Raw genomic sequence first — 25,316 nt, 5'->3', positions numbered from 1 at the left:
ATATTGGCAGTTTTGAACTGTGCCAGCAGCAGCTAAGCAGGGAGAACGTATCATCCCCTATTTCAACCCCACAATTCGGTGTACACCGGCCACAAACCAGCGAGCCACTTGCGGCGCCGGCGCGGTGCAATTATTTGACATGGGCAGATATTTGCCAAGCGCCAGCGCCAGCTCGCGTCTGGAACTGGCGCATGCGCAGACGAGTTCAGGGTACGAAGGTACGCGTAGGCGCTGCGCTCATGCGGTACATGGAGTTGCGCCTTAAGTGGTAGCGAACTAAAAGACATGGTCTGTAGTCATACTCCACTGTTTGGTGATTAGTAGCTATATGTGCTCAAGCTTTTGTGCCTCCTGTTGCTGTCTCAACATGACCTCAGCATTTCTTAATATAAAGTACTTCTGAACATATTTTGAGACACACTACAGTGTGCTAGACAATTCCACTGTTCAACTGACTCATGGAAATCAATGAACACATTCTGTTGGTCGAGATGGTTAAACATTTTTTATAAAAAGGGGCAAAAAGTAAACCAGACAGAAGGCCACAAGATAAAAATGTAGGTTACTTAACATGCACTGCTGGGTCTGTTGCTCTGACAAATTCTAACAAATAACACAGCTGTAGACAAAGATACCATACGAGAGACGCATGCAGGCGCACTTGCGTGGGCGTCATTATCTTTGTTTACTCATGTTGCCTTTTCATAAAAAATCACGAAAATCAGTCATTTAAGGCAAGCAGTAGAGAGTAAGTGTGCACAGAGTGGTTTCTGCTTACCAACTTTGATTAATATCTTAGAAGCACGGAGATGATACTCATGCAGTAGAAAGTGAATAGTGAGGATGGAGTCGAAAATGCGAACACTCAGTCAAGAACGCAATGCCTTGAATATGTTTCCGTCACAGTTTGCTGGCAACCTGCTTGATGATGTCAAATCCTCATGGCTGCACAAAATTACTGTGTGCATTGCAGAAAGGCCAACAGCCAAGACAATTGGCCATTGCTAAAAGCTGCAACTGTATGATTTATTCTATAACTCCAGCAAAAAAGCTGCACAGCCACTTTGGTGCTGTAATTGTAAGGTTTTTGCCTGAAGCACAGGCTCACTTATGAAAATATGACAAAACTGCCCATCAATTATCACCAAGGAAGAAATGCAACGTGAAACGGTGCAGCAAAAACTTTTCAAAGAAGCATAATGAAAAATCTGTCAGCAAGTGCTGCAGCTTCATTTTCACCAGCAAAGTACAAGCAGCAGACGAAAGGAAACAATGAGACGTGCCCCGATTCCCCATTAGATGGAATGTATAGAGTGCAGTGACAACCATGAATTTTCACCAGAACGCTACAAATAGGGCCGACGACCGAAAATTCAGACGCCTAATTTTTCGGACATGCTTGGTTATTCGGAATTTTTCACGGCACCGTGACATGGCCCAAAAGAAAATGTATAAGAGCGCCGAAATTTCGGATGCACCGCAACTTGCTGCTCGATTTTTCGGACCTCGTTCGCACTCGCCGCCAATATCAAAGCCGTCATATCGTGTATATTGGAACCTCATTAATTCAAACTGCACTAGAGGTCTAAAACTTCATCAAACAAAACGAAATTCAAGCTGAAAGGGAGCCTCTCAAATTGCGAGATGAAATTCTGCACGAGAGGGAACATATATGGGCCCGTGTGGTTTCGAATTCGTACTGTTCTTGAACGTCGTCTGCCGCCCAAACTAGAACGGCAGCCAGAGCTAGCGGAACTCATCTCTGCAGAGTCTTTCATCCCAAATACGGGAAGAGGCAGCAGCGAGGCGCGTGGGAGGCGTACGGCCTCACAGAGACCGAGAGCGCGGGAAAAAAAAAATGGTGGTGCATTTCAAAGCGATCGAGGTCAGTGTACCCGCGGGAAAACGAACCACAATCCTAACTTTTTGTTATAAAGCTGTAAATAACTGGCGTTTCGATGAACCCCAGATGCCTCTCATTAAACGCAAGCCACCTCAGAGTGCACATCGCCAATGCCGATTTTGACTCTAGTCGCTAGACCCAATTACGAAGGCCAACGCCGAAGGAGCACTTGCTTAGGCCGTGTATCAGTTCCTATCGTTTCGCCATCTTCACGTTCTCGTTCCGGGCCCTTCGTACTGTGGACGCAGCGCAGTTTCCGTAGCGGCGGGTTTGCTTCCCGTCTAGACTTTGCCTCAACCAGTGCGTTTGTCGGCGACATGTCGAGGGCAGCACAGCCAGGCCGAGCTCGTGAAAGCGGTCGCCGCCCATCGTCTGTGCACATGACGCGCGGCAAAATTTATTCAAGAGGAGCTTTCCAATGCGCACAAAACTCTTTCCTCCATTTCCTCCGCTATATCGGCGTTAAGTCTTGTTTTTTTTCTTTTGGTGAAATTTGATTTTTCCGAACTGTCCAATTTTTCTGTCGTTTTTGCGGTCCCTAGAGAGTTCGAAAAATCCGTCGTCGACTTAAATAAAACATGTAATTTCAAGACAGAGATCACCAATTTATATGACAACAGCAAATAAGAAATGTCAGAGCCGCATTTGCTGGAAAAATTGTTGTATGCAATAGAAAAAAAAAAGAACCTTTCTTACATCTCATTTTAGAAAGGGAAGCATCTTGCACCAGTCAAGCATTCAAGGTACATACTGTGCACACACTGCCTGATTTTCCAGAACTGGCTTCTTAACATTCGATCGCTCTAACAAGCAAACAAGACGCAAAAAGCATGCTGCTTAAGATATTTGAAACCAAAACAAAACAATGATGCTAAACAAACACATCTAATGCAGTTGCACTCATTTCAAGCGGGGAACAGCAAGTTTTGGTGTAGTTATTCACTTTAAAACATTGTCACCGCTCATACTTCCTTACAAATATAACGACACATATCAGATAGTGTCAACATGATTAATGTCAAAATATCCTTCTGGATCATTTCAATCAAGACATCACAACGAAATTGGCAGACTCTTACAATGCGCAATGGCTGACAATAAATGCTCGCAGAACACCCTGCAACATATTTCAATAGCAAATGCCTTCAGATGAATAAACTGCACAAGAGAACTTCAGACACAGCCTGTGCGAAAATCTACTTGTGCAAAAAAAAAAAAATCTACTACAGAGTTGCCTCCTTGTGAGATCGCAGATGGTAATGCAGGCTCGCCTTCCGCGCAAAGGCCAGGGGACATAGATGGCATTGGTGCGGCTTCTCGCCTGTGTGGACGCGGAGGTGTTCCCTCAGGGGTCCGCTCTGTTTGAAGCGCTTGCCACAGTGATCGCAGTGGTACGGCTTATAGCCTGTGTGGACGCGAACATGGCCCTCCAGGGTGCCCTTCTCTCTGAAGCTCTTGCCACAAATAATACACTGGTATGGCTTCTCGCCCGTATGGATACGGATGTGCCTCACAAGGTGGTCTGAAGCAGCGAACGCCTTGCCGCAATGGCTGCATTGGTAAGGACGCTCTCCAGTGTGGGTTCTCAGGTGTCTCTTGAGAAGATGGTTATGCACTGTAGCATAGTCACACTGGGGGCACGAAAAGCGCTTTTCGCATCCTTGCGAATTTTGTTGTGGAGACGAGGTGCAGCTACTCTTAGCTGTGACCAAACCTGCGCAAAGAAACAATGCATGGATTTCTTTAGGTATAAAGGGTATGCCTCAATGCATTGATAACAGCTAGTGTATGTCTCAAGGATAGGTAATGAATGGCAAGGATGCTCAAACTCAAGCTGGTCAGACCTTGTCATGATCGAAGAACCAAGCCTTGCTAGAGACCATGAAGGCCTAATATAACAGCCATTATCTTTTAAACTATCAGTGAAGGCTAGCTATTCTATACCATATCACTCAAAAACACTGTTTTGCTTCTGTAGCTGAGCTAAGCAAAAAACTACTAACATTACATGCCACTGCATGACTTTATCTGTGTACAGCATGACTTGCTACAAAAAGAGAAGCACACATTTAGTACTTCCTAGTTCACAGGCACTGACATGCCCAGGGCAAGGTTGCATTGCAAGCAGGTAATATTTTTTAGCACAACACCCCTAAGGTACACGAGAACAAACAATAATTCTCAAAACATGGTTGAACTTTCAGCTGCTGCTGTCGTTCATGCGCTCTGTGATGCAGCCGTCCCAACCAAGTCAACGCTGAACTTGAAAGAAAAAAGCTAGGAAAGGTGCAAGGCATAAATTAAAGTGAGAACTATAACAAAGCAGAAATGCGAGACCTAGCAGATATGGAATAATTTTAATAGATATAGCAACTGAAAACTGGCTCTTAGTTGTAGGCAAAACATGCATGGACGCCAACCCTATCAGCGACAAGGGGATTTCTATGCCACTGGTGTTACATGATGTTTCATGAACAATAATTTTGTATAATTGCACGGGTTTCAGAGGCACAGTTTCAAGTTCCCACAGAATGTTAGTGTTTGTCCTGTCTCCTATGTATGTGTCCTAGTTTTGTGCGCTACTCTTTTAATTAATGAATCCCTAAAATATCGCAGTCACAGAACGCACTAAGAGTTCTAAACAGTGCAACAATAAATATGACAAACTAGGCAGGAACCAAGCATAGTATATAAATAGACACATAGGAACAGCAGGAACTGAACAATCGCTGCCAAGAGGCAGCCATTAAATAAAACATAATTGTTTCACTCTCGCAACAATCTAAAAACAATGCAATACTTGAGGAAATAAACATACTGCCACGTATCATTGTAGTGTTTGTTCGTTCACGCTCAAGGCTGCAGGAAAGGGTTGTTATCACTTTTGTTCGTGACGCGAGAAGCGACCAGACTAATCTCGATTGATCGCAGCCATGAAAGGCTGCATCTATGTTTTTCTAGATTACTGTAGATGATCTTGTCCTGTTATCTGGAAGTTTCCTTGCCGCCTTTAAATTGAGCGATGACGCGAGCGGCGGGCATTCGTAGATCGACGATTGACGAGCACGCTTGTGGCTTACGCCGCCACCGAGTGATTCAGTTCTTTTGAGGGCGCAAGTGAGCCCAAATAAAGAGCTTCGTTTGAAAGTATTTCTGGTGTCCTCCTGAAGAAGAACTTCGCGCCCAACAGGACAGTGCATCTTCTTGTCGTGCCCAAAAATCTCAGGCAAGAAATTATGCAGGCATGTCATGATGAGCCGACTGCGGGCATCTCGGGATTGCTCGCACGTTGCATCGCATCCAGAAGAAGTACTATTGGCCGCGGCTAGCTACCGGCGTTTCCCATTACGTGAAAACGTGCCGTGAGTGTCAGCGACGCAAAACGCCTCCGACTAGAGCAGCCGGACTCCTGAACCCTATACCACAGCCAACTAAGCCCTTTCAGCAAATCGGGTTGGACCTCCTCGGCCCCTTTCCGACTTCATCATCATTGTGGCCACCGACTACATGACCCGCTACGCCGAAGTAGTGGTACCGCAACAGAAGTCGCAAAATTTTTTGTCGAACAAATTCTCCTGCGACACGGCGCCCTCGAAGTGCTCATTACAGACAGAGGAACGGCATTTACAGCGGAGATGACGCAAGCCATTTTAAACTACAGCCAGACAAGCCATCGGAGGACAACTGCCTATCATCCACAAACCAACGGACTCGCAGAGCGTCTGAACAAGACCATCGCAGACATGCTCTCCATGTATACATCGACGCCGAACACAAGACGTGGGACTCCATTCTGCCCTACGTGATCTTCGCCTATAATACTGCCGCCCAGGAGACAACCAGGTTTATCCCATTCCAGCTGGTACACGGCAGGAAGCCCACGACAACACTCGACGCAATGCTCCCGCACGTTTCCGACGAAGACAACCTCGACGTCGCCGCCTACCTTCATCGCGCCGAGGAAGCCCGATGACTTGCGCGGCTTCGCATTCAAGACCAGCAGCACACTGACGCCCGACGCTACAATCTGCGCCGACGAGACACGCATTAGAAGCGAGGTTATCGTGTTTGGATATGGACGCCAGTTCGCCGCCGTGGATTGAGTGAAAAGTTGCTGCGACTGCACTGCGACGCTACTTTGGCCCGTACAGGGTTGTCCGTCGCATCGGTGACCTCGACTATCATCCCCGACGGCACGACAGCATCTCAGCGACGCTAGGCGACGCGCGCGCACGCCCGGAACTCGTACATGTCGTACGCCTGAAGCCATATTATGAACGCTAAAAATGTCGAAGTTTTCATTCTCCGTGTTTATTTTCATTTTAAAGCATCGAGACGATGCTTCTTTTGAAGGGGGGTAATGCCACGTAGGGTTGTTATCACTTTTGTTCGTGACGCGAGAAGCGACCTAATCTCGATTGATCGCAGCCATGAAAGGCTGCATCTAGGTTTTTCTAGATTACTGTAGATGATCTTGGCCTGTTATCTGTTATCTGGAAGTTTCCTTGCCGCCTTTAAAATGAGCGATGCCGCGAGCGGCGGGCATTCGTAGATCGACGACTGACGAGCACGCTTGTTGCTTACGCCGCCACCGAGTGATTCAGTTCTTTTGAGGGCGCAAGTCAGCCCAAATAAAGAGCTTCGTTTGAAAGTATTTCTGGTGTCTTCCTGACCGCTGGACTGCCGTCACTACAACGTGACGGCAGTCTCTTGCCTTTTGCAAGCGATTTAAAACAGAGACTTGATTATTTAACCACTTGGGAAGAAGACGTCAGCATACATGTAGTGCAAGCTTGACATGGGCTTGGATGGCACCAAACATAACAATGTGGATGCTGTAACAACTCCATCAGGTACCAAACCAACTGCTCCAAGCAACATTCGGCAAAAACATCAACATTTCAAGCATGTTATCTCTTAGAGTAGATATACACTTAAGAGGGCATACTTTCTGATTGGAAAATGTGGAACCTCTATGAGACCAGTAAAATTTTGTAACTTGTAAAATTTTCATCTCAACAAATGTCATTTCAGTGGCAAGAAATTGTGCTTATCATGGTTCTAAATTTAATTGTAAATAGACACTGTAGCGCGATATGATAAGCAATTCTTGTAATTTTTTCCTTTGCGCATTACGAAAAACAGCAAGCACAAGTAGAAACATCATGAAATGACAACTTCAAATTAGGATCAACTCTCCCAGAACTGACTTGCACGTCATCAGAGGAAGATCGGCTTTCAACCTGAAAAATAGACAAAGCGAAAATACATCACCTCTTCGGATGATCTCACTGCATCCTTTCTCATGCATTTTTTTTCATACTTCATAGCACAGATATAGAAGACTGTAGTAAGATGAGATTGCTCGGGGCAAATGCATAATGACACAGCAAAAAAAAAAGTGAGGAAATAACTCCATAGTCTTACTAAGTGTTCTGACGCTAGTTGAAACATGCGAAAATAGAGGATCAATCAAGAACTTGTTGAAGGCCTCAGAAACCTGTGCTCTCTGCAAAGATTACATTCACTTGAAAAATGCCTAAATTTGCAAAACAAATATTTCGTAACCAAGCACAGGGAGCAAAGAAGAGGTGGCCAACCTTGTTAACTCTTCAGATCTACAATGAGCTGCATAATTAGAAAAAAAAAAAGAAAATAAAGTGTCTTCTCTCACTTGCAAAAGCAGTGGACAAGCTACTGCAAACCACTTGCTCTCATGAGTTGTGCTTATGAATGCTACATGAGATGAGTAACAAACAGAAGCATGACACATGAAGAGATCAGAAAATACCAGGAAAGCTCTATGGTGAAATATATAGTTGCAGGGTGCAAAAATCAGGATGACGATTGCAATGACCCACCAAGGCAGCCATTTATGACAATGACCCTTAGATGCTTATGCGCCACTAAACCAACACGACAAAATGTATTTATGAATATAGATGTGGCCACAAAACAAGACAAAAAGCACCACAAATGTAGGCCCATTCCAAGGAATCTCTTGCATTGTAAAATCTGAAGGAGAGGAATCTCCAACATTATCAAAAACAAGAATAAGGTTTACTGTCCTCTATTGTATGGCCTTAAAGGCAATCTACCATTCTTAATGTGCCCGTGCACGTGGCCCAACAAAAATACTTGTTCAGTACCTAGCTAACGGTCCTGGTTCAATACATAACTGTACTATTATATTGACTCCGGCTTCCAACCAATAACTGCCCAGTGAGGATGAACCGGAGTTGTTCTAAAGCACTGCAACTTTTTTACCCTTGGCATCTTCATGTGAGCTCCGATGGCTGAAAAAGAAAAAAAATAAATGAGCACAATGACAGGAGCAGCTAACCCTAATGCTCAAAGTTTCACAAAAAGATGCTGTAGGTTTGTTAAACCGAATGAAGGAGCTTCTTGGCGTCTGTATTAAAACTATAAGCCTGGTTAATGTCTTGCAAAAGAGTATGGAACCGCTAAGAGATGCATGCTATGACAACAATGCTTTTTGCATAACGGGACACATCGCGCCCCTTTCTGGTCTGAGTCAGCATTAAGATGTAGCCCAGGCTTAGTGGACTGATGTATTATGAGCCTTTCTCCTACCACCTCACTCAAAGGGACATTGTGAACAAATTAAAGTTTGTCTCTACTAATAAACAACTACACTGTAACGACAAAGAGATTATTTTCACTGAAAATGGAGCTGTTATAAGCTAGAAAAAGGCAGAAATAGGAGAGTCAACATTATTGACTCATTATGGAAGTAAACTATGATGCACCGCCACAAATTTTTGGGCGCTGATTTGAAACCCTAAGCTGCACTACCATTTAATTCAACACAGTGGCCAAAGAGTGCTTTTCAATGTCGACTTCTCTAGTTTTAATTGGGTAGAGATGTAAAATTTTAACGCATTTTTTTCAGCAATCAATGCATCTTTAGCTCCCAGGAAAACATCAACACAGGCAGAAAGAGCCATCAAATCAAGTTTTACTTCGAACAAAAATAGAATGGAGTTGGCCTCAGTGACCCATTAAAAAAAATTTACGAGTCACGCTCTGTAAGTGCCCTTTTAAAAAAAAAATTACAAGTCACACTCTGTAAGTGCAAGGCTTGGATGTGCTAACAAGCAGCTCACCACAGTAACAACTACTTGTCTATTTTTCAAACCTAAGCAAACAACTTTTGTTGGCATTTTTTAAATCTTTTCTTATTTCATTCCTTTCATTTTGCCTGGTCCATGTTTGGCACGAGGCCGATGCGACTCGGCGACACCCAGAGCTCATGGCAGTTTTTCATGACATCAATGGCAGTGGAGTTTGTATATGTCACCCACCTTTTGCTTGCAGATGGAACTTAGGATGACGCCATGGAAAATTCCATCGCCACTGCTGCTCCGTGCCACACACACACGATGTTCACCTCTATCCACCAAGTAACACGGCACTCGTCGTGCCTGTGAGGTTCCACACTTGCTTCTCAAGAAAAATTCCTCGGTTCAAATCCGACCCATCCAACCATTTTCTGTTTGTGTAATGCAGAAGGACCGCACACACATCGCTGAAATCACGCACCGCGGCCAGTAATGCTGGCACATTGAAAGCAACACATCATTAAGGGCATGACAGGTCAGCTCGTGCGGATCAAAGCCACAACTGCCTGCCTCGGCAGCATCAAGTGTGTATGGCGCGCACATGGTTACTGTGGAACAAATCATGAAGAATGACTGCCCTTCGACTGAGGTGACCTCACAGCCCACGAAATTTCTTAACACAGAGCACATTATGGATCCTTAGTAATGCAGTGGTGATGTCTTGAAGTAACGAAAAAAACTAGAGGAGACACAGGCTACCCGCCGTGGTGGCTCAGTGGTTAGGGCGCTCGGCTGCTGATCTGGAGTTGACACAATTTCGAAGTATGGTCATATTAGCAGTCATATGCCATTTCAAGTCAAACTATGTTCAGAGGGATATTCAATGTGCAGCTTTTTAGTACATCTTTCTGCCAGTTTGAAGTAACTTTGAACAGGTGTATACTTGAAATCTGCAGCAGGACTAGACGGCGAATATTAAACAAGATGGAAAGCAGCATGACAGATGGGACAAGAAAAAGACACACACACAGCTGACTGACAACTGAACCTAGCTTTATTTGGCAACGAGCGAAAACAGAGGCAAAGTGGGTGACAAGTGAAAAGGAAAAACGGGAAAGACAGAGATGGGTTCAGTGGACTTTACCTGCGACGACACAAGCTTGCCTTAGAAAGCGCCCAAGGAAGAAAGTGCCAACAGGGGTGGTGGAGAACCTTCTGAAGGAAGCCCAACTAGTGAAGAAAAATGGCATTTAAACTTGTCAAATGCGGTCACGTGAACGAGGTGATATGCTGATGACTACCTCGTTCACTTCGAGAGCAATTCAAGCCTTGCCTCTGACAAAGTACAGGAGATTACCCAGGTTTACTCAGCCGCTTTATCCGGCCTCACACTCGCAACTGAAACAACACTAGACAATGAGAAGACGTTTTTGTATATCACTCAAACCTTGAACCCTCGCCTTATCTGCTGGAGATGTTCCCCTTGTTCAAGAGAGCCTCTTCTGGCAATTAAAACACTTCCTCGGGCTCACTCCGAAATTGTCAAGAGGACTAACCATCTCCACACTTAGGAACTTGCTAAACAGATCCTGCGTCTCCAGTGCCTCGAAGACCGTCCTAAAGGTCCGTCCTAAAGGACCGTCACAAAGGCCGCCCAAGGCATGAAACCCCGAGAGAGATCTCCAAAACCGCATCCGTCCCATGTGTTCATGGTCTTTCCCATCGCTTCAAGAAAACCGCTAGATGCACAGGTGTCAATGTAGAGGTGGAACATTGTTGTAGCCATGTAGAGGTAGGACATTGCTGGCTGTGTGTGATCAAATGCTGCTGCATGGCATCGGGTTACATCACACAAAAGCGCGCGATGACTGCATTTACAAAGTGAGCGGGCGGAAGGGTCCTAAAGTTCTAAAGATCCTAAATTAGTAGTTATCACCAATTTCTGGCCCTTCCCAACACCTCTATATAACGGTGGAATTGGGGATCATGAAATCAAAGGAAGTATCACGCCACCACACAGTCTCCACACTACCTCCATCCTCCACATGTGCCGCGGCACAGTTGGCTGGGGCCTTCTCCGATGGAAGACAAAACAGCCTCGATATGACCTACCACCAACCTTAATTTGTGTCCCGAGCAAAGTTTGTGGCTACAATTAAAGTGCGCCATTAAAATCACTCCAGACACACCAATTTGTAATAGAAACATTGGTTGGATAGAAGCGTGCTGTACACAGTCCAAAGAGGGTGATATCTATATGTCGAACTGAAGAAATAAAAATGTAAACTCTCGACTGCAAGGACAATAAAAACGGACTGACCATTGGAGGACACGCAAGTTACATAACACATGGAAACTAGCAAACGAAAAATAGGTTTGGTTTGGTTTATGGGGTTTAACGTCCCAAAGCGACTAAGGCTATGAGAGGCGCCGTAGTGGAGGGCTCCGGAAATTTCGACCACCTGGGGTTCTTTAACGTGCACTGACATCGCACAGTACACGGGCCTCTAGAATTTCTCCTCCAAAGAAATTCAACCGCCGCGGCCGGGATCGAACCTGCGTCTTTCGGGTCAGCAGCCGAGCACCATAACCACTGAGCCACCGCCGCGGGTAAACGAAAAATACTTCAGGCATGCAACGTAAAATTCAACATAAATGGCGCCAAGCGCGACCATAGCCACCTAATGAACCCACAGACAAGGAAACTAAGTTTTTAGGAAAGCAAATTCCTCAACTATTATCACACTTCTTGATGGAAGAAAACATAAAATTGGAGCAATAGAGAAATACAAAGAAGTGGACCATATTCAAACTCCACTGTTTAGTGATCACAGTTGCTATATGTACTCAAGTTTTTGTGTCTCCTTGTTGGTTGCTGTGTCTCAACATGACCTCAGCATCTCTTGATGTGCAGTACCGCTAAACATTAACACACTGCATGGTGCCAAATAATTTCATTGTGCAACTGCCTCATGAAAATCACAACGCATATTGTTGGGTGAGTTGGCTGGACATTTTTTACAGCACGAAAAGGGGTAAAAAGTAAAGCAGACAGATGACCCTAAGAGACACAAACGTAGGTTGTTTAACAGGTACTGTGAAGTACGTGCCTCCATGCATTTCTCGTGTGGTTTGCTTTAACTTTACATATGATGCCATTTCATAAAAAATCATGACCCAGTCATTTAAGACAGGTAGTAGACCTTAAGAGCGCACTGAGTGGCCTCTGCTTACCAGAAATCTGATACTCTCAAGGATACCTTAGTGCGAAGATGACGCTCATGCAGCAGATGAGGAAGCGAAAGTGGTTAGTGAGGATGGAGTCTGAAAAGTGACAACTCAGTCAGGAGTGCCGCACCTTGAATATGCTTCCGTCGCGTTTTGCTGGCAAGTCTTGCAAAATATCAGTGCATTTGCCACACATCCCTGCAGAAAGTATTGGGGCCTTTGTGTGGTCACTCCTGCCATTCACTGACACAATGGCTTCCAGTTGGATGCAGTGGGAGTCGTCCATTGAAAGAAAAGGCCACTTCAGCACTGTGCATGTTGGAGAGATCAGCGGCCAACTTTAATAGACACACATTTTCAAATCATTGCTCCCAGCTGAGCAGTCACCATCCCAAATGCATCTCTGCAGATCACTTCTTGTTGTTCTTCTACTGTGCGAATCCTGTTTTTCAGCCTCTGCAATATCCACAACAGTGTACTCCACATCACAAAGAAAGGTGACTGTGCTACAATGAGGTCTGTACCAATACTTTATTTTTTCGAAGTAAATTAACACAAACATTATTTGAACCCTCTTTATGCTATCAAATCTCTATGGTTGCACAATAATTACTTCGTGCATTGTGACAAAAGCCAACAACCAAGAGAAGATGCCATCGCTAAAAGCTGCGATTGTAAGATTTATTCTGAAATTTCCGCAAAAAAGCTGGACAACCACTCAGGTGCTGTAACTGTAAGGTTTTTGCCTGAAGCAAAGGCTCACTTATGCAAATAAGACAAAACTCCCATCAATTATCACCAAGGGAGAAATACAACGTGAAATGGCGCAGCAAAAACTCCTCAAAGACGCATAAAGAAAAATCTGTCAGCAAGTGCTGCAGCTTCATTTTCACCAGCAAAGTACAAGCAGCAGATGATAGGAAGCATTGAAGCATTCCCTCATTCCATGAGATGCAATGTAGAGTGCAGTGTACAATTAATAATGACAAGGCAGCAACCATCATGAATTTCCAACAAAACACCTACAAATAAATATACTGTGTCATTTCAAGAGAGGGATCACCTATCCAATTTATATTGTCGTGAGTAGAAGAAAAAGACGAGGAGTGATCGCCGCACGCCGACGACGACGTTGCTGCTGCTGGACCTGCCTGTTTTTCTGTGCCCTGCTTTCACCTGTTCTCGCCGCCGGTCTGTACGTCAAGCCGTGACAACATAACAGCAAAAAAAAAAACAGTGCCAGAGCCACATTTCCAGCAAAAATTGTTGTTATGCAACAGAAAACAAAGATGAATCTTTTTCCCATCTGATTTTAGAAAGGGAAGAATTTTGAACCAGGGAAGCATTCCAAGAACATACTGTGCACAGTCTGGCCAATTTTTCAGATCATAAAATTCTTTCTCTTACAAGCAAACAAGAGGCAAAAAGCATGCTGCTTCAGAAATTTGAAACCAAAACAAAACATTAATACGCTGCAAACACAACTAATAGTGTTGCTTTCATTTAGGTGCGGAATAGAAAGTTACTTTACAGTCAGTCACCTTAAAATATTGATACTGCTCATACCTTCCTACAAATATTGCAACTCATTGCAGATAGTGCCAACATGAGTAATGTGAAAACATCCTTCGGATCATTTCAATCAAAACGTCATGACAAAATTGACATACTCTCTCAGTGTGTGCACAATGGCTGACAATAACTTCTCCAATAAATGCTCGCAGAACACCCTGCAACATATTTCAATAGCAAATGCCTTTAGATGAATACACTGCGCACCAGGAGAACTTCAGACACAGCCTCCGCGAAAACTTACTCGTTAAAAAAAATGCTACTGAGTTCCCCTACTGTGAGATCGCACATGTCGACGTAGGGCCCACTTGTGTGCAAAGGCCATGGGACATAGACAGCACTGGAACGGCTTCTCGCCTGTGTGGACGCGAACATGGTCCTCCAGGCTGGTCTTCTGTGTGAAGCTCTTGCCACAGTGCATACACTGGTATGGCTTCTCGCCCGTATGGACACGGATGTGCTTCACAAGGCTGTCTGCAGTCGCGAACGCCTTGCTGCAAAGGCTGCACCGAAAAGGACGCTCTCCAGTGTGGGTCCTCTGGTGTCTCTTCAAATCACTCATGCGCCCTGTAGCATAGCCACACTCGGGGCACAGAAGGCACTTTCCGCATCCCTGCGAATTTTGATGCGGAGACGAGGTGCAGCCACTCTTAGCTGCGACCAAACCTGCGCAAAGAAACAATGCATGGATCACCTTAGAAACGAAGGGTATGCCTCAATGCATTGATAACAGCTGGCCTATGTCGCTAGGTTAGTTAATGAATGGTGAGGTTGCTCAAACTCAAGCTGACCAGATCTTGTCATGATCGAAGAACCAAGCCTTGCTTAAGACCATGCAAGCCTAAAATAAAAGCTGTTCTCTTTTAGACTAGACCAATATTTCATATCATGAGGACAGCTAATCACGAGCACGACTCAAAAAACACTGTTGCTAAACATAAAGCATAAACTACAAACATTACAACCCACTGCATGACATTATCTGTGTATGTCATGACTTGTTACAAAGAGAGAAGCACACGTTTATCACTTGCTAGCTCACAGGCATTGACCTGCTCACAGTGCAAGGTTGCAGGGCAGCACTTCCCCTGAATCGCACCACAACAAACAAGAATCCGCGGAACACAACTGAACTCTCAGCTGCTGCTGTCGTTCATGCACTCTGTGACGCAGCCTTTCCTGCCACGTCAACACCGTACTTAAAACAGAAAAAAAAAAAGGCAGAACAAGGAGTGGGGCATACATTAAAGCCACAGCTATAACAAATATATAGAATAGTTTTAACAGTCGTAGCAATTGAAAACATGCATCGATGCCAACCACGTAAGCGACAAGAGTATTTCTGTATCATTATTGTTAAATAAGGTTTCATAAACGATAATGGTCTAACTGCAGGAGTTTCAGTGGCAGAGTTTCATGTTCCCAATGAATGCCTAAAATAATGCACAGTCACGGCATACACGAAGATACTAAATAGTGCAACAAGGCATACAAAGAAACAATGTGTTGCAGCATGGCCAGAAGGCAGGGAACAATGTCTTGGTAGCTGTTGCAGAACTGACTTCTATATCATCAGAAATGTCAGAAGGGGGACTTTTCACCTGAAAATCAAACAGAACAATAAGAGAAAATAGATCACCTGCAGGCAGAGCCCCCGAACATCCTTTCTCGAAATGGTTTTACTTTATTCATGATGTGAACAGCGTGAACTACAAGGGACAAGAATAAGAAGGGACACAGGACGAGCGCTGACTCGCAACTAAAAGGTTTATTCACTGAAACCTTCTTATATGAAGAAACAATCAAAGGGAAGAAACAACACTCTTCATATAAGAAGGTTTCAGTGAATAAACCTTTTAGTTGCGAGTCAGCGCTCGTCCTGTGTCCCTTTTTATTCTTGTCCCTTGTAGTTCGCGTTGTTCACATCATGAATATCTACCAACTCACCCAACTGAACGTTTTACTTTAGGCTTTTGCAACACACACAAGAAAGAGTGAGAAGCATAAGCTGCTTAGTGCAATTACAGAATACAGATGCAAAAAAAGGAAGGGACACCTAGAGTGTTTGCTGAAGAATTTAGATTTGCTTTGTCTCTCACTCACACTCGTTATTCCGGAGAGGCACTCGAAACACAGGCAAGAATAACAAATGTTAAGCATGGCACAAGAAAGCCAGAAAACCACTGAAAAGAATGCATAGCGACCACCTTCCCACTGCAAATTAATATAAATATATGTATCACACAGAGGCAGCTTTCATAGTGCCTATCTTTAAGCATGATTAAGTCTGCACACTGCTCGCATATGGAAAACAGCCTTTCACTTTTTTAAGTTCTGTATACTATGAAGAGTAACAGAAATATCGAAGAACGAGAAATCACTGGCTTCCCAAATCCAACGTCATCTTTGATGCAGCTAATCAAAAATGGTTACGTCATCTTGCTGCTGTTATCACCCAGGTGTAATAACAAGTCTCAACTCCTGCTCTCATTGCTTTGAGCACAAATCAGTGATTCCATCCAAAGAAACTGTCTTCGTGTTCAAATATTAACATAACTGAGTTCTGAAAACAATGACAACTACTGCAGAAGTGCTACCTGGAAAGTGCCCCAGCGGTTTCCAAACAGCTTTGTTTCAAGCTGGCTCAATAAAGTGGGCCATTCGAGGTGAGTCGCAGTACGAGTACACTGAGTGGCTTCTGCCCAGAAAAGCAATACACAGCACATGAGTAAGTGTGACAATTGTGCTGTGAAGAGCTGACTGCAACCTCATCTATAAACACAGCAATAAAACAGCTACTCCAAACTGTCTTTTAAATTAGAAATAATTGTAGATGCACAAACTTACAGCATGCAAGTGAGACAACACAGAACCAAATGAGCTGGTCACCACAAAGTGCTCAGGCTGCAAGTATTTGGTGGAGGCTTGCGCAACAAAGCTCCAGACACAATGTCACTAAGAAGCTAGATGTAGAACGAATTGTGCGATGTTATGGTGATAACACCCGTTATGGCCATTAAGAGAGATTCAGTAAAACTACAGCTTCATTGTAATTAGTGAGAGAAGCAAACACAACAACAGACATTGAAGTAATTGTTCGCTGTACTGACGGCATCAAGGAAAGCAAGGCAATAAGGACAGACACAGCAAAGGTAAACAGAGCATTTCGTTAAACTATTCAACAAATACGATATAGGTGAAGCTATTGAATAACTGCTGGAGAGGGGACTTGAACTTTGTCGGAAATATGAGATCTGCTTTCAACCTGAAAAAAAGAGAAAGAAAAAATAAATCACCTCTTCCCATGAATTCACTGCACCCCTTCTTGTGCATTTCGTTATTAATACTTTATGGCAAAAATATAGAACAGACTGCATTAAGATGAGATCGCTCGGTGCAAATGCATAATGACAAAACAGCAAAAAAGTGAGGAAATAACTCCACAGTCTCACACAGTGTTCTGCCACTAGTTGAAACATACGAAAATAGAGGATCAATCGAGCACTTGTTGAAAGCCTCAGAAACCTGTTTTCTCTGCAAAGGCTACATTCACTTGAAACTTGCCTAAATTTGCAAAACAAATATTGCATAACCAAACTCAACAAGCACAGAAGAGCTTCGAAACCTTGGTAACTTTTCAGATTTACAATGAGCTGCATAATTAGAAAAAGAAAAGAAAATAAAGTGTCTCCTCCCACTCGCAAATGCAGTGGACAAGCTACTGCAAACCACTTGCTCTCATTATTCGCGCTTATGAATGCTACATGAGATGAGTAACAAACACAAACATGATACATCAAGAGATCAGAAAATACCAGGAAAGCTCTATGGTGAAATATATAGTTGCAGAGTACAAAAATCATGATGACAATTACAATGAACCACCAAGGCAGCCATTTATGACAATGAGGCTTAGATGCTTATGCGCCACTAAACCAACACGACACAACACATTTATTGAAATGAATGTGGCTACAAAACAAACAAGAAAAAAAAAACACCACAAATGCAGGCCCACTCCAAGGAATCTCCTGCATTGTAAAATCTGAAGAAGAGAAATCTCCATCATTATCAAAAGCTAGAAAAAGTTTAACTGTCCTGTATTCTGTGCCTGGAAAGGCAATCTACTGTTCTAAGCGTACTCATACATATGGCCCAACAGAGATACGAGTCTGGAGCCTGGCTAACTGTCACAGTTCAATACACAGCTGTGTTATTACCCTTGGCATAAAAGGATGACAGCTGAATTGCGTTACTCTGACCACACACCGGATGCTAAGATCACCAGACATACTCCTTTATCGACTCTGGCTTCCAACCTATAACTGGCTGGTGAAGATGCACCGGAGTTGTTCTAAAGCACTGCAACTTTTTATCATTGGCATCTTCTTGTCAGCTCCAAAGCCTGAAAAATAAAAAAAATGGGCGCAATGACAGGAGCAGCTGACCTTAAGGGGGGACGAGGGTCTTAAAAGTGACCTTTTTATTTATGGCTAGAATCTCATAAAATTTTGCACACAGATGTGTTTTTCTCTTCTGATTCAAACATTTAGTTCTAATCGAGCTGGTGGTCTTAGATCAAAGGTTATCTTGAATTCTAGAGTGCAATATGGTAATTTCTTACGCAGCTTTAATGAAGTTTCTCATTGCATTTTGTTGCTTTTAATTACATGAATTGATAGCCAGCGAATTCGCATACTCGATGACATTCTTACTTTTTTTGTTTAGGCCACATATAAATAGCAATCTACAATTAGCTTAACGAGTTGCAGTGTCAAATACTGCAACCTTTTACTCTCGACGTAGTATATCATGATGACATACCTTTAGAAAAAAAAGAATGTCATCGGGTATGGGAACTCTCTGGTACCACTTCATGTAAATAAAAGCAACAAAATGCAATGAGAAAGTTCATTAAAGCTGCGTAAGAAATTACCTAATTACATTCCAGTCTTTCTAAGATTTAAGACCACCAGCTCAATTATGATTACACATTTGGAATCAGAAGAGAAAAACACATCTGTGTGGAAAATTTCTTGAGATTCGAGCCATAAATAAAAAAGTTAGTTTTAAGACTCTCATCCCCCCTTAATTGCTCCAAGGCCTTCACATGGACATGATGTAGGTTTGTTAACTCAACGAAGAAGATTCTAGCTATGACTATTAGAACTATTAGCTTGGTTAATGTCTAGCATAAGTGTATAGAACCACTTTCAGATGCATGTTTTGACAACAACGCTTTTTGCACATTAGCAAACATCAGGCCCCTTTTCGAACTGAGTCAGCATTAAGATGTAGCCTATGCTTAGTGGCATGAAGTGATACCAACACTGTTATTTCTACCACCTCACTCAAAGGGACTTTGTGAACAAATTAAAGTTAGCCTCCATCAACAAATTTATTTATTTATTTCGTTACTATCAGGGCCGTTGAGGCGTTACAGATAGGAGTGGTAAGTATACTTATACAAAATCAAATACAATAAGGAGAGTTGTTAACAGAGGTGATGAAGAAGAGCAGATTTAAAAGCTTCCGGTTTTGAGATGGAGACGATGCAGGCGGGCAGGTGGTTCCAGTCTGAGCTGGTCTTGGGCAGGAAAGGATAAAAATACTAAGTTAGTTCTGCAACTTGGAACACTCACTTTGAGTCGGTGATGAATACGAGATGATACATAACTTGGAACAGTGAAAAGACTTTGTTTTAGCGATGGATTTGTGTAATATATTTTTTGGAAAGTGAAAAGCCTAGAAAGATGACGCCGCAGTGAAAGATCTGGAAGGTCTAGAGTTCTCTTCATGAATGTGACGCTAGACGAACACGAGTAGTTAGAGAAAATAAAACGGGCTGAACGATTCTGAATTGATTCTAAAGTATTAATCAGTGACTTAATGTTAGGGTCCCATACGGAAGATGCATATTCTATTTTAGATCGGACGACCGTTTTGCACAGAAGTAGTTTTAAACTAACCGGAGCAAGTGAAAAGTTACGGCGAAGGAAACCAAGCATGCGATTAGCATTGTTAGTTATGTGTTCTACATGCGTTTTCCATGAGAGGTCATTGGTAATGTATACGCCAAGATACTTATATGCAGAAACAAAAGCTAAGGGGGAGTCATTTAGAATATATGGATGCGGGTTAGCTTTGTAAGGTATTCGTGTTACTTTCATTGCTTTACATTTAGATACAATAAGCTTCATTAGCCAAGTGTTGCACCAAGCAGAAATGTTATTAACTCTTTCCCTACCGCGCCCATTGAGCATCGTTAGCCCGCTAACAATGTTTTCATGCTCCAATTTCAGAACCTTCTGCGTTGCTAATCACCACGCTGCAGATACAGCTTGTAGGCAAGGATTCAAAGTTTTGTTTCCGATGTAGTTTTCTTTTGTCCCGCGATGGGGCACTTTCTAACTCGCTGCGAAGAAATGAGGACGCGGACCTGCGCTCATAACCCGCCATGTTGCCCGCAGATGACACCTTCGCCGCTCGACTTCAGAGCCTTCCGCGTTGCTTACAGGCACGATGCGAATCTGGCTTGTAGCTGGAGAACTGAAGTTTTGTTTCTGATATAGTTTTTTTTCCCCTATAAAACGGCATTTTTTGAACGCGCTCCGAAGATTCGGTACCATCAAAGTCGCTTGGCAGCCTCCACACGCGCGCCACGCGCACTAAAACATAGCAAATCTCAGGACTCCGTTTAGTCTGCGAGTGATTTAATCGACGACCTGTGCAACAACGAGCCTGAAAATGGTGCAAGGTGCAGAAGATGATTCAGTTTTCACATTGGCGATAATGGAAACCAGAATGAAACACACGCGGCCGCACTCCGATGCACAACTGTAGGGTTTCCAGTTATTGTTTTGTAGCATGAATACTATTCAAGATAGAAATGATTTTTTTTTTGCAGATAGTGGCCAATCGAGTAACGAACATTTTGCATATTTCAGAAAATTTTTAACATTTTTTTCTTTTTAAATACAAGCGTGTCTTTGCAAGTTTTGTTAAATTTTTTCCTAAAATCTCGTTTTTACCAGAACAAAATTTTTGTTGCAACATGCAACTTGTTTAAACTTACATGAATAGAAAGCACCTTTATTCAGCTCTGTTTTTGGGTACTGCAATAAATATTGAATGCAAAAGTTTTAGCAGAAAAAAAAATGTACTGAAACTTTCAGAAAATGGCCATTTCCCCCATGGTAGGGAAAGAGTTAATGTCAGACTGAAGAACCAAGGTATCGGATAGGTTGGAAATTTCTCTGTATAGTACACAGTCGTCAGCGAACAGCCTGATAGATGATGTTATGAGATCAGGAAGATCATTAATATAGATTAGGAAAAGGAGAGGTCCTAGAACAGATCCTTGAGGAACACCCGATGTTACTGAAGAAAGATTAGAATTATGGTCATTAACTGTTACATACTGACTACGAGCGGCCAAAAAACAATCAATCCATTTTAGTAATACGTCACAATCTATGTTTAGTTTGCTGAGTTTGAGAAGTAGAAGAGGATGAGACACGGTATCGAAGGCTTTAGCAAAGTCAAAGAATGTGCAATCAAGAATCGAAGAACGATCCAAAGCTGCAAAAAGGTCATTAGTAAATGCGATTAACTGTGTTTCACATGAATGATTTCTTCGAAAACCGTGTTGGTGGGGTGTAAAAAAAGAATTGGACTCAAGGTGACTCATGAGGGCAGAACAGATTACATGTTCAAGTAATTTGCATGGAATAGAAGTTAATGATATTGGTCTGTAGTTAAAAGGGCTATGAACATCACCAGACTTGTGTACCGGAACCACCTTGCCCACCTTCCAATCGTCAGGGAGCATGCCGGCCTGCAATGACTGAGTAAAAATTTCGGACAACATAACTGAAGAATAAGTAATAGTGCTTTTCAACATCTTGTTGCTGATACCATCAGCACCTGCAGAGGATGACATTTTAGCACTATCAATAAGTTTATGAATTCCCTCCCAGTCAATGGTGACGGCATCCACCAACTGGTAGTCAAAGGTAGGCATGTCGGGAAGAGTAACTGGCATAGTTGTTACGAAACAGAGAAAAAGTATGATTTAAAAATGTGCGAAATTCGTTTAGTGAGACCAGGGCACCTTGGTTATCTTTCAGTATCATATCTTTTTTTCGTTTCACGTTAAAGATAGTCCAGAACTTGCGGGGGTTAGTAATCAGTAGACTAGGCAAGGTATTTTGAAAAAAGTTGCGTTTCGCGCTGAAAAGAGCCGTTCTGTATTGTGATGCCGCAGTATGATAAGCATTTCATCGCTCAGTAGAGTTAGATGCTGTGCGGTGTCGAAAGATGCGTTTTTTTTTGTTTAGTTTAGTTTATGGGGTTTAACGTCCCAAAGCGACTAAGGCTATGAGAGACGCCGTAGTGGAGGGCTCCGGAAATTTCGACCACCTGGGGTTCTTTAACGTGCACTGACATCGCACAGCACACGGGCCTCTGGAATTTCTCCTCCAAAGAAATTCAGCCGCCGCGGCCGGGATCGAAGTCGCGTCTTTTGGGTCAGCAGCCGAGCACCATAACCACTGAGCCACCGCAGCAGCTCTTTTTTTTTTTGTTTAGCAGTCGCCTCAAGGAAACACTGAACCATGGTGAACGTTTAGTGCACGTTATTCTACGAAGTGGGATGTACTTATCAGTGAGGGCTTCCGGTTTGTCTTTGAAAAGAGACCAGTTATCGTGCAGTGAACGTTCCCAAAATCTGGGGAAAAAAATGTCAGCAAATCTTTGTAGCATGGTGTTAATTGCAGAATAATTTCCATTTTTGTAATCCCGAATTACCTTATAATGTTTGACTGGGCGGGGTGCACGTGATGGTAGAGTGAAGTTGATAACTAAATGGTTGCTTAGTCCAGGCAGACGGGCAGGTTGTTAGAACAAGGTCCAGAATGTTGGCAGTAGATGCTGTAATGCGAGTTGGCTCTTTCACAAGTTAACAGAGGTTAAATGTTGAACATAAGTCAAGGAAGGTTAGCGATTTTGAAGAAGAATAAACAACGGGTGGATATAACAGGGAAATTAAAATTGCCTAAGAGAAAAATTGGTGCTTTTGGAAACCTAGGTACAATTTTGTTAAGACAGTCATGGAGGTTACCACAAAAACTGCTCGCTGATTGGGGGGGTCGGTAACAGGCACAAAATATGGTTTCCTTACGGTTTATCTTAATACATGTGCAGAGAAATTCAAGCTCCGAGGGTATGAGAACATCATAAGAAAGCAAGTCATCCGCAACAGCGATCAAAATCCCGCCACCCGAACACCCAGAGCGATCTTGTCTATAAACAGAGTAACGTCGTTCACAATCAAACAGTTCAGTTATCAATTTTGCCAGACAACCATGTTTCAATGATAATAATCATATCGGCACCGCACGTGTCTATCAGGGAGGATAGGGCGTCGCGTTTATTCATGAGGCTTCAAATATTTGTGAAAAGGAATCTGACATCATTCTGTGTCAACGGCCGCTGATCCCTAATTTGAATTGATCCCTAGTTTGAAGAGCCTTATGCTTCAATGACATGTGCAGATGTCAGGGCAGGCTCAATTTTGCACACACGATCAGTTTGTGGACAATAAACGTAGCATTTCTTGTTCACATGTAGCTTGTTGTAGCGCAAATTATAGAACGCTCCAGTGCTTTTACCGAATTCAACCAGCTTTTTCCGGGATTGTCTGGTCGCCTTAAAGAAATCTTGTTGCACACTAACACGGGTCTTTTTTAACTTATCCTTTTGCGATAAGATGCGGTCTTTGGTCTTGGAAGAAAGGAATTGAACAATTATCGGCCGGGTTTTAGCTTGAACGAAAGGCCCCAATCTATGCGCGTGAGAGATGGCCTTGTCACTTAGTTGCAGCGAGAAGGAATCTGTTAGAAGGGTTCATACTTTTTGCTCGGTTTGGGCCCAAGTCTCATTCGCTTTATCTTCAAGTCCATAGAAAATTAAGTTGTCTCGGCGTGACCTATCCTCATACTCATTGAGGCGAGTTTGGATCATGGTAGTCTCGCCTTTAACAGCATCTGTGATGACGCGACTAAGTTCAGCAGCATCATGGATCCTTTCAAGAGTGTCTACTCTGGTCGCAACCGCCGCCAGTCTCACGGTGATATCAGACACACGTTCCTCGAGGATCTTTCGGCTAGCTTTCCCCTCATTAAGGGGTTGACATTACTTCTGCATGACGCGATTCCATTGTACTTGCGAGCGCTTTTATTGCCGCCAAAATTTCGATGCTGGTGCCGTCAACATTTTCCCCAGGGCTGGGGTTGACCTCAACGTCACCCGACATGAATAGCAGCATCATAACATCTACGCAATCAGAAGCCAATAATGACAGACCATGTGGGCATGGGATGAGCAGCAAGCACCGGTTGCTTGTGCGTTTAGAGTAAAGGGAATAAGACTGACTAACCTGGGTAGCAAAAAAGAACGGATGAAGCAGCACCCGCATCGTTGCCGCGCTCCACTGAAGAACAGGCAATTTATAGGTGACGGCACTGCTGGCACTGGCAATGTTGTTGTCTTGTAGTGACAGAGCACCGGTGGCGTTCCAACGATGGGAGGCAGCGAAACCAGAACCGGCAAACCGCAAGCTGCCGGAGGAAGGTCACGGTCTTCGTCGGCGAATACAGGCGCCGAAAGTTCCAAGGGCACTTGAGGGAAGACAGCAAACCAGGGACTGGGTAGCAAAAAAGAACGGATGAAGCAGCATCTGCATTGTTGCCGCTTTCCCGTGCCCACTCTATAACCGCACTGTAACGAGGAAAGCTCTACTTTCTCAGGAAATGAAGCTTTTATAAGCTAGGAAAGGAGATGTCAGCATCACTGGCTCATTTCGGAAGTAAAATAACATGCACCGCTAGAAATCTTTGGGCGCTGATTTCAAACCGTTAGCTACACTGCTGTGTACTTCAAACCAGCGGTAAAAGAGTGCTTTTCAACGCAGACTTCACTAGTTTTAATTGGGTGGAGCGGTAAATTTTTAGAGCATTTTTTTCAGCACTCAATGGATCTTTCGGTGCCAGAAAAACATCAACACAGGCAGACGAAGCCACAGAATCAAGTTTTACAGGGAACAAAAATAGAATGAAGTCTCCCTTGGTGCGCATTGACAGGTCATGCCCAGCCAGAGCAAAGTTTAAATGCGCAAAGAAGCAGCTGACCACACTAACAACCACTTGGCTATTTTTCAAACCACAGAAAACACCTTTCATTGGCCATTGCATGCACCTTCTTTTATTTTATAATTTTCAGTTCTTTATTTTACTTCGCCTGGTTCATGTTTGGCACGAGGCCGATGTGAGTTGGAGACACCCAGAGGTTGTGTTAGGCAACCACATTGCAGCTTCCCATGGCGTCAATAGCGGCGGAGTTTGTATATGTCATCCACCTTTTCTTCGCTCATGCCACCTAGGATGACGTCATGGAAAACTTCATCGCCACTACTGCTCATTGCCACACACACACGATGTTCACCTCTATCCACAGGTAACACAGCACTTGTC

The 25,316-nt window shown here is 43.5% G+C and overlaps 1 protein-coding gene across 1 annotated transcript; it reads right to left on the bottom strand.

Moving 5' to 3' along the window:
- Positions 1-767: 767 nt before the first annotated feature.
- On the bottom strand, positions 768-24,484 carry LOC149336860 (uncharacterized). The gene is made up of 6 exons (XM_089554259.1): positions 24,224-24,484; positions 14,049-14,451; positions 8,171-8,199; positions 7,578-7,639; positions 5,850-6,021; positions 768-3,617 (listed from the first exon to the last, which is right to left on the bottom strand). The coding sequence occupies exons 2-6, from the start codon at positions 14,345-14,347 to the stop codon at positions 3,127-3,129; spliced, it is 1,053 nt and encodes a 350-aa protein (XP_089410385.1). The 5' UTR covers positions 14,348-14,451; positions 24,224-24,484; the 3' UTR covers positions 768-3,126.
- Positions 24,485-25,316: the final 832 nt, after the last annotated feature.

Source organism: Amblyomma mixtum, chromosome 7, assembly GCF_055824585.1.
Source record: "Amblyomma mixtum isolate Tamu chromosome 7, ASM5582458v1, whole genome shotgun sequence".
Taxonomy (NCBI): Eukaryota; Metazoa; Arthropoda; class Arachnida; order Ixodida; family Ixodidae; genus Amblyomma; species Amblyomma mixtum.
Note: the sequence above shows the minus strand (reverse complement) of the source record. Positions and strands in the feature narration are given on the sequence as shown.

Bases quoted from the DNA above. Each gene is read 5' to 3' on its own strand.
- LOC149336860 (XM_089554259.1), bottom strand. From the start codon at position 14,347: ATGAGTGATTTGAAGAGACACCAGAGGACCCACACTGGAGAGCGTCCT. The intron at 6,022-7,577 runs GTGAGAGAAGAC...CGCAGTGCAGTC, and splicing joins CTTGTCCACTGCTTTTGCAA to GCAGCAACTTTTCACTCAAT. The intron at 3,618-5,849 runs GTAGGCGGCGAC...TTCTTTGCGCAG, and splicing joins GCTTCCTCGGCGCGATGAAG to GTTTGGTCACAGCTAAGAGT.